The sequence below is a fragment of the Austrofundulus limnaeus genome, unplaced genomic scaffold, assembly GCF_001266775.1.
Source record: "Austrofundulus limnaeus strain Quisiro unplaced genomic scaffold, Austrofundulus_limnaeus-1.0 Scaffold194, whole genome shotgun sequence".
In the NCBI taxonomy this organism is placed as follows: domain Eukaryota; kingdom Metazoa; phylum Chordata; class Actinopteri; order Cyprinodontiformes; family Rivulidae; genus Austrofundulus; species Austrofundulus limnaeus.
Genome location: NW_013952596.1, coordinates 880,737 through 889,875, shown reverse-complemented (window position 1 = coordinate 889,875; position 9,139 = coordinate 880,737). Strand labels below are relative to the sequence as shown.

The following is a 9,139-nucleotide window of genomic DNA, read 5'->3' as shown; positions in this document are numbered from 1 at the left end:
TTAGCACCTCTAGTAATATATTTACTGAGAAAAATGGTGACGTGTTCAATACTTAGTTTACCCACTGTACATAAAAAATCCAGACAAAGAGAAGCTGAGTAAATAGAAACATAGTTTGTAAATCATTTAATTTATTAAAAGAGGGAAATAGAGGCTATATAAACCAAACCAACTTTTTGTGTGCATGTGTTTTGGCTTTGGAGCTCTCCCATGGCGGCCATTTTTACTCTGTTTTTTCTTATTGTTATTCACGAACACTGAACTTAACTGAGACGAGTGAAGCCTGCAGGGCTTTAGATGTTGTTCTTGGTTCTTTTGTCCTCCAGAATAAAATGGTAAAGAGCTCTTGGGAGTGATTTTAGTCAGCCAGCCATCAATGGAAAAGTTCAGAAATGTTCTTTTTTTGTGAATAATGGTTCTTCTTATGACCAGTTCAAGTTTAACTCAGCTTTCCAAGTATTTGATTAAACCCAATTACTTTTTTCATTAAAAATGAAATCAATTGAAAAACAGCATTTTGCATTTCCTCAGGATAACAGATATAAAACTGTGTTTGCTGATCTGAAAAATGTAAATAAAAGGGGGACAAATACTTCTCTACAGCCCTTGTACATACACAACTGTTAAACTTTCTCCAGTTAAAGTTCTTAAGACAGGCTGGTTTATGCCTCATAAAACATTTAACCAACACAAACACTGATTTTTAGTCATGAAAATCATTTCTAAAAGATAAAGAAATTCACTTCATAGAAACGTATAAAAGTCCATTTATGGATAAAATGCAACTTCATCCTTTAATTCAAACAACTAGGGAGTCACTGCCATTAAGTAGAGAAASAGACTTTGATATCAGCTCTTTGCTCATATCAAAATATATAATGTATCTCCTGGGAACACAACTCAAACACACAGTTAYAATATGCAGCCTCTCCAGCTCTGTAAACTACAGCACAGATTCTTTTTATTTCATTATTTTTATTGTGGACTGGAGTTTGGCTGCTKCTCTGACTCCATTCCTTACATGCATTTAAAAAACATCCASCCCATTCTCCGTCTGTACTTCCTAATTAAGGCAGAGAGAGAGAGAACATATGAGATGGCCAGATAAGAGTTTGTAAGAAATCCAAATAACACTGCTCAGTCTCACACGGGGGAATGAAAACTTTTAGAGGTTAGACGTGTTTTTTATCACAATTGTGTCTGTAAAACTGTTCCAGTCATGATAAACTAAATTGGTAGCAAAAAAGAAGTGAACTTTCTGCACACTTAAAATACACCAGGAGCTCAGAGAAGCAGAACATCAGTCATCTGCTGCRGCGGCACGTCAAACACCCTTTGGAAGTTTCACATTTTTATCTCCCGCACATCAAAGACCCCGAGCACAAATTTGGAGGACCGGGACAGCAGCCAAGCTGAAGACAGAATTGTTTCAAAGCTTAGGAGAGTATCAGGATTTGCCACAGTTATGCATCACTTCCACTCCAGCAGGAGAAGTGTTCGAACTGGAGCTTTTAGTGCAAGACGTCCTGCATCATTCATAACAGCTGCTGGGAGAAACAGCTGATGGTTAACAGCAGCAGATTTTAGCTGATGCTTCTCTTTCAATCACTCTTAAACTAGCATTAAAGGTTTTATGCCAGAAATTTAAGCTAAAATCATGTTATAATGAGGGAATGGAGTTATGATTTGGTTAAACCTCAGGTTGTGAACGATGACGATGATGACGATGATGATGGTGATGATGATGAAGGCTGTTCTCTTGTCAGGGGTCTCCTCGTTGAGTCACCATCTATCTCACTCTGTCCTCGCTCCAACTACCTCCATGTCCTTTAACTGCATTCATACATCTCTTCTTTGCCCTTTAACACAAATATAAACACTGTCCCTCCTCAGGACATGTCCAGACACTCTAACTCATCTCCCAGCCTCTTCTGTACCTTCTGTAGTTTCRGTGCCATTCCACATTATTACAAATAACTTCATTTCTGGACATTTATGGTTTGATTTCTTTGTATGTATGGATCACTTGGGTTGTTACCGACATCTGGTAAAAAATTTCATGTCATTAGCACCTCTAGTAATATATTTACTGAGAAAAATGGTGATGTGTTCAATACTTATTTTACCTGCTGTATAGTAGGGTTGGGCAATATTGGCAAAAAAAATYAATCACAAATAATTGTGGTATTTAGCCGGTAATGATTAATCCCCTGGAGTCCCTCATATCTTAGTCACATGACCAATTTAAATCAATGTAGTGAGAAAGATTTGCTTTCCGTAAAAATCTGTTCCAAATTGTGTCTAAAGTACAGAGTTTAGGTTATACATCAATTTTTAAAAATTGTACTGATAGGCCAAGTAAAACCAGAGTCATGATAAATAAATTACAGAACTTTTTTCTTCAATGTTTGTCATATTTGAAGTGGAGAGGAGCACTAAGTGGGCTGACCGGGGACATCTCCAGTCAGTCTGCCTGCTGGTATTAATCCTAAAGAGCCAAAAAATAATCGATAAAAGGTTTTCCTGATGATTAATTGCTTAATTGCACACAATATGATTTTGCACAACCCCAATACACACAGACACACATATCAAAAACCAGAACAATCATTCAGTCTGAGGTAAAAACACCTTTTCCTCTCTGACATGTGATCTGCCTCTAAACTGAGCTTTTAAAGCTGTGACGGTTTTTCCACATGAGCTGTAAATGTAGAATCTAAACATCAGCACAAACACTAATCAATCCTCCCCRTCCTTGTTTACGTGTCAGACAATATTTACACACTGTAGCTGCAGTGGTAAACACCATTTTCTGTATGTTTGAATGAGCAGATYGAAAGACTGTCTCCATGTAAAAGGTATTTCACATTAGAGCAAACCCAACTTTGCTCATAAAGCTCAGAGTGACCAAACACTAAATGAGGATGTGCTTTAAGAGTGTGTGTGAGAAATGCATTAAGTGCTTTGAGAACAATATTTACTTTGTCAGTGCCAAATTCAATATTTAATCAGATACTGTCTACAAAGAGACTGCAGTTAGATATTGTCTCAGCTGCATTTTTTAGGCTATTTTCTGTTTTAGTCCTTAAAGCAGTGCTTTCTTTAAAACACAAGGACATTTATTCTTGCATATATTTGAATGGAGGGACTAATCTGAGCTTAAAACATTTCTTCTAAAAAASTCAATTTGTAAGAACTTTTTTAATTTCTATGTTTTTGACTAAATACCAATCAAACCCATTAAGTCTTGTCCAAACATCCTGTTTCATGAGAAAGCTYTGACTCATTTATAAGGACACTAAACTCCCTTTTTTTTGGTCACAAAAAAAAAAAAAACTGATTTGGCTTTAAAAAAAGCTTTTTGAATGAGGAAGGGGAGGTTTCAGAAACAGGAAATGCTTYACGGCCCTCCGCCCATCTCTCCATCTCTCAATCCAGATGTCAACTCCTCAGAGGGAACATCTTCACGTCAAACGGGCAGAAAAAAAAAAAACACAACACAAGAAACATTCAATGGGAAATGAGCCGCTCTGAAATGGCATCACTGCAGCTGAAGCCCGGACTCATTTACTGTAAGCACCGACGTGGCCGAGGCCACGATCGTCACCTCTCTGAGACACTGACTCTCAAACAGGCCGTGAAATGCTCTGTTCATTTCCAGCRTTCAGAGCGATGAGTGTGAGAAGATGGGGCGGGTTGCTAATCACAGATCTCCACACCTGGCAGCACCAAGTAGTCTGAATTTTTTTTAATTTTTAATTAAAAACATGAAGTCTGAAGCCTATTTATAAATGTGCTACAACTGTTCAGAGTGAAATCACATTTCATCACCAGTGGTTCCCAAACTTCCCAGCCCCTAGAGCAAAAAATCAAACCCAGAAAAGCTTTCAGACCCCCACGGATAAAACATCCAACAAGAAAATTAAATTAGAACATAATACGAACAGGAAAATAGCCTCAACAATATGTTGTTTTAATCACTTGTAGCAAATACGGCACAAATAAACTATCATTTCCTAATTTAATTTGATGTCTGGAGATCTTAGGATMCTCTTGATGTGGGTTTCAGGACCCACAGTGGAGCATCAACCCCAGGTTTGGGAACAATAACACTGCACAAATCCAATAAGTTCACTGCAAAGCCATCATGGCTTGAAACAACAGATCTGTGTGCTTTGATTTGCGGTCATTTTATTTTACTGTTTTGTAGGAGCTGCTCCTCTTTTCATGTCTGCATGCTCAGCTACAGGAGCTGCAGAGAAAGGAGTGCATGACTGCACCAATCTGGACCTAGACATTAAAGTGTCTGCGACATCAAATTTTTGCATAAACATGAATACATTTTTGGAAAGATAATATTGATAACAAATTCCAAAAAYAATTTTACACTGCTGAGATGAACAGCTGCTGAAATATTTACATGTGAAGTAACAGGAAGTGATGTCAAAGGGGAATGTCTTCATGTAAACAAGAGTGTTGCTACATCAGCAAACAACACGGACTGTAAACAAGAATCTGATGTTGCTTTAGTTTTTTTTAGTCTATCAGAAAGAGATAAAGAAGAGTCAGAGTTCAAATAATATTGTTACAATAAAAAAAGAGACCAGAGAGTTTTTTTTTTAAAAAGTTCCCCTTTGACGTCACTTCCTGTTTCACTTTGGCTGAGGAAAGTTCTGATGAAAATAGGTCAGTTATGTGACAAAATGGGTAAAATCACRTGTATTATGCCAAGTTTCTTAAATATAACAATGTTTTCTTTGATTTTGTGTTTGAGAGAGWTGCATGCCACAGGCACTTTAATGTGTTCCATCAGGTGGAGTTTACAGAGGTTATGAGCTTGTGCGAGCAGAGGTTTTATTGGATTTGTCAGCTGCCTGAGGTTTGTTCTCTCCATCTTGTTTCTGAGAGTCCCCAGCAGGCTGTCAAAAGAATCTCTACTCAGGCTGAAGTAAACCTGGACTCTGAGGTCATTKTGGACTTTCAGTCTTTGAGCTGCCACTCATCTCAAAGTTGGAAGCAATGTGTGTTTTCTGTTTTAATCTGTGGCTTATCACCCCACGTCTGTCTCATTAAATGTAAAATCATCTCTTATTGGAYGACATTGTGAGCTTAGATTGCAGGAAAAAAAGCAAAACAATCTTACCTTGCATCATGTTTCTGTAGGCGTTATCAGCTATGGCGTAAATGTGAGGAGGGACTTCGTGTCTTTTCTTCCCTTTGTACATGTCGATGATCTTCTCTGAGTAGATGGGCAGCATTTTATAGGGATTCACCACCACACAGAACAGCCCAGAGTACGTCTGAAGATAAAGTAACGTAAGCCTTTAGCAAAACATAGTATGCTTGAAGTTCAGTTTAATAAGTATATGTTTAAGTATTTCAAGTGTACAAGGCACCATGTCCATACCAAGTGTATTTCCATAAGTGTACTTTTATTTACCATGTACACTGATATAAGTAAACTAGCAGTTAACTAACAAGTATACTTCTAGGACTAAACTGGCCCACAATAAGTTTATGAAAGTATATTCAGAAATACACTGAAATTAATCTTCTAAGTATACTTTTTGTTAAATCTTGAAATCTACTACAAATAAACCAGGCTGTGTAAAAAAAAAATGTACATTCAGTGTACTAATAAAGTTTTTTGGCAAAAGTTGAAACATTAGTAAAGATTTAGTATACACTTTTAGCATACTTTTAGTACAAGTATAGTGTAAGATAAACTTGGTTAAGTATATCTCAGATACAGTAAGTACATAAAAAGTAAACTGGAAGTATACTCTTATTTATTTTTGTTTGTTTGAAATTTGTATACTTAAAAGGATATTTGCATATACTCCTTTATGCTAAGGGAGATTAGATGCTTAAAAAAGGTTTGTTTTGCTTCTGTCAGGAGGAGAGAAGTAATTTAAAAATGTTGGTTTAGAGAAAATAAAACTGCCCTTTTCCTCCCAACATCAACTTTAATTTCTACTCTGCACAGTCRGTAATTAGATTTGAGAGTGTCTTGCTGCATACTTACATAAATAAGCCCTGAGAAGTACCTCTCGCGGAGATTGTGTAACACAGAGGCCTCGTTCAGGCAGGTGAGCTCAGCCATGTCCTCCACCTTGCTGAACTTTGGCGGGTTCATCTTCTGGACGTCGTCCTTGTTGACTGTGATCTTCTTGGCGTTGTCGGCCAGCTCCACCAGCACCTCGTCGCCGCGCTCCTCCTTGATGCTGGCCGCCTCGAAGCCGTGCTTCTCCGACGGGACCCACACTAGCTTCTTGGCCGCCCAGTCGGCCTGGGCCATGGGACTGTTCAGCAGGTCTTTGTCGACGAAGAGGAACTTCTCATCCTCGCTTGGGGCCTTCTTGGACATTTTGACTTAAGGTTGGAGGGCCAGCTGTTGGAAAATACAGAAGAATAAGATGTGTTATTGTCAGGTGGATTACAGCAATACAATTAGAGGTGACAGGACATGAGTAACTGGATTAAATTTAAGGAATAAGCCTGAGCAGAACGTTAATGGAACCACGAGTGACTGGTGTTTCTGAGRGGAGAAATGTTTGCCATCCAGTTAAAAAAGTGAATATACTTCTGTTCATTGGGGAGTTCCAGAGTGCAGCCATTCTCACAGACCTCCACCCCCCTCCCAACTCCACACTTCCACAGACGTCACAGGGGAGGCGAAAAAGCACAAACCCCACCATCACCTCTACTGTAGACATGAAGATTAAGGCTGGGAAATTTGTTTTATATCAACTTCACAACATTGTGTCGACAGGTTTATTTGAAGAAAAAAAAAAGAGTGTTTTGTTCTTTTTCTCAGTCGCTGCCTAATTGATGAGATCCACATTTTCCTGTTCTTCACCCTCCCTCCTGCTAGGAGGCTGCAGAGTCCCGTGCTGCGATGACCATATAAGGGCTCCTTCTCTGGAGCAGGGCTCTTTCTGCGGACCTAAACAGCCAGGCTAGTGAACTCCCAAACAAAGCCCATATAGGGAATAGTATGTCTCCTGCTGGCTTTGTCGTTTACTGCAAAATGATAACAGCGAGGCGGAGAGGCTGAAGGGGGCTCGAGGTTTGAACAGTCATGCTTCTCGTGGGCCCCTGCTGGAATTCATTTTTAAAACGCACAAGTCAGTGGTTACATTAACAACAAGACCCTCTGTCCTGATGGAGAGCCCCCRTCCTCCAGGGGTTTTCATCTGTAGGGCAGGAGGAGTCAGCGTTCAGGATCTACACAATCACCAGATCTCAAGCTAAACAATGACAGCGAGGAAATATAACTGATTTTACACCTTTTTRCTAGAGTTCAAGGCATTTTAATTTAGCCTCTTTTTTAAATTTGCCACTATTCTTTATTTTTTTAGTCAGTCAACTTGCATATACAGTAAGTTTGTTTAATAAAACRTTAAATTCACATTGTTACTGATAAAAATAAACTTGTCTTTGAACAATGTAAACTTCCTGGATTACAGCAAATAAATCATTCCCTCTGCAGAAACCTGTGTGTATACTGAGACTGGCACTGAGTGGGAACTAAGAAAAAAACCAGTAAGTGTCCTGGGAAGGATTAAATACACCCATAGAGCAGCTGAAATGCTAATCTAGACTCCTTTGCATTTGTTAAAATGACTAAATTTGTGTTAAAGTCCAGTGACAAGTTCTATAAACACTGCACTCTGCTATCCACCGTTGTTACTTTTATTTATTTGCGCGAGCGCAGAAAAACTATTGCCTGCAGTCGCCTGTAATGTTCTCCTATGTTTCTTATGTTCTGTCTTCTTCTGAATGGGTATTCTGAACTGTAATTTCATTGTGCTCTGTACAATAACAATAAAGGTCTAATCTAATCTAATGTGCATAATTTCACATCTGATGAATGTTTCCAAAAACCTCCACTCTCATCAAGATTCAAAGAGCTTTGGTGTCAGAGAAAACAGCTGCTATCTGAAATTTTACAGTTTCACTAAAGACTGGTCTGTCCAAATATAAGGAAATGCAATAAACTGTCCAATTCCTCCTCGTTCCATTTAAATTCTGCCACTAACTCAGCTCAGTGCTTTTACAGGCCTCGTCTCTCACAGGCTGTTTTGTCAACTGAGTTTGTGCTCAGCTGAAGACAGCGGTCTAAAGTGGGTCTGACAGGTCCAAACAGACCGACTGAAACAGAAAGGCAAACAGTCAACACAAGACTATTAGCCATCTTTGCTTCTTATAAAATAGAATTCCCAACATTCCCAATAGAATTCATTTTATAGTAAGAAAAGACGATTAAAACAACTTAAGTCCAAATCTGCCTTTTATTTCACTTGGATGTCAGTTTATCCAGCTTAAGTGTTCATCTTAATTTTGTTTAAGATTTAATATATTTATATTTAATATAACTACAAACTGAAAAAAGAAATGGTGGAAACTTTCACAGAATAATCATTTATCTGTTAAAAATAACAAACTTGCCCCAGAGACTTTACAAACTTTCTATTTGAGGCAGAGAGAACTTGACCTGCAGGGCAAGAAAATGATGTCCCTCATTTCCTATCTCAAAATTGTTTCACAAGCCGCCCTCTAGTTTCCATCCATAACCCCCCCCCCCCCCCCCACACACACACACACACTCTTAATATTCTTTATGTTTTGGTTGAAGCTCTCTTGTTCACATCCCTGTAGAAAAAAGTAGATAAGATGAAATGTTATTGAATGCCAGGTGTCCATCTCTGTTCTTGTTTTGTGATGCTTTCAGAAGGTTGATGAAGATCAAAACTATGTCCACTTGGACAACCCCCCCCCCTCCCATTACAACCAGAATTAGTGTACACAGTTGCAAAAAAAACTGCTATCATTAACTTTTCTTGACAGTCTGTATCTTAAAACCACAAAGTCCAACACGTTTGACATAAACGCAACATAACACGACCATATTTGGAMAACAGGAAACACCACCAGAGTCCTGTTTATAGATAGCAAAACTTATCATCCCCAATTCTGCTGTGGTTTGTGAGCAGGACCAGTTCTAAAGTTTATCCAGATGGAAAAAAAACATTAAAAACACCTCTTTTTGGAACCCACCCCCCCAAATAAATAAATAAATAAATAAATAAATAAATAAATAAATAAATAAATAAATAAATAAATAAATAAATAAATA

At 38.3% G+C, this 9,139-nt stretch overlaps 1 protein-coding gene across 3 annotated transcripts in view; it reads right to left on the bottom strand.

Annotated features, from left to right (window-relative positions):
* The window catches only part of myh11a (myosin, heavy chain 11a, smooth muscle), a 34,041-nt gene that overhangs the window by 24,345 nt on the left and 557 nt on the right, over positions 1-9,139 (bottom strand). For all 3 annotated transcript variants that reach the window (XM_014018522.1, XM_014018524.1, XM_014018523.1), the window contains exons 2-3: positions 6,026-6,391; positions 5,144-5,300 (exon numbers count right to left, since the gene is read on the bottom strand). In XM_014018522.1, the coding sequence (XP_013873976.1) occupies positions 5,144-5,300; positions 6,026-6,367 (499 nt within the window). In that variant the 5' untranslated portion in view covers positions 6,368-6,391. The remainder of the gene's footprint in view (positions 1-5,143; positions 5,301-6,025; positions 6,392-9,139) is intronic.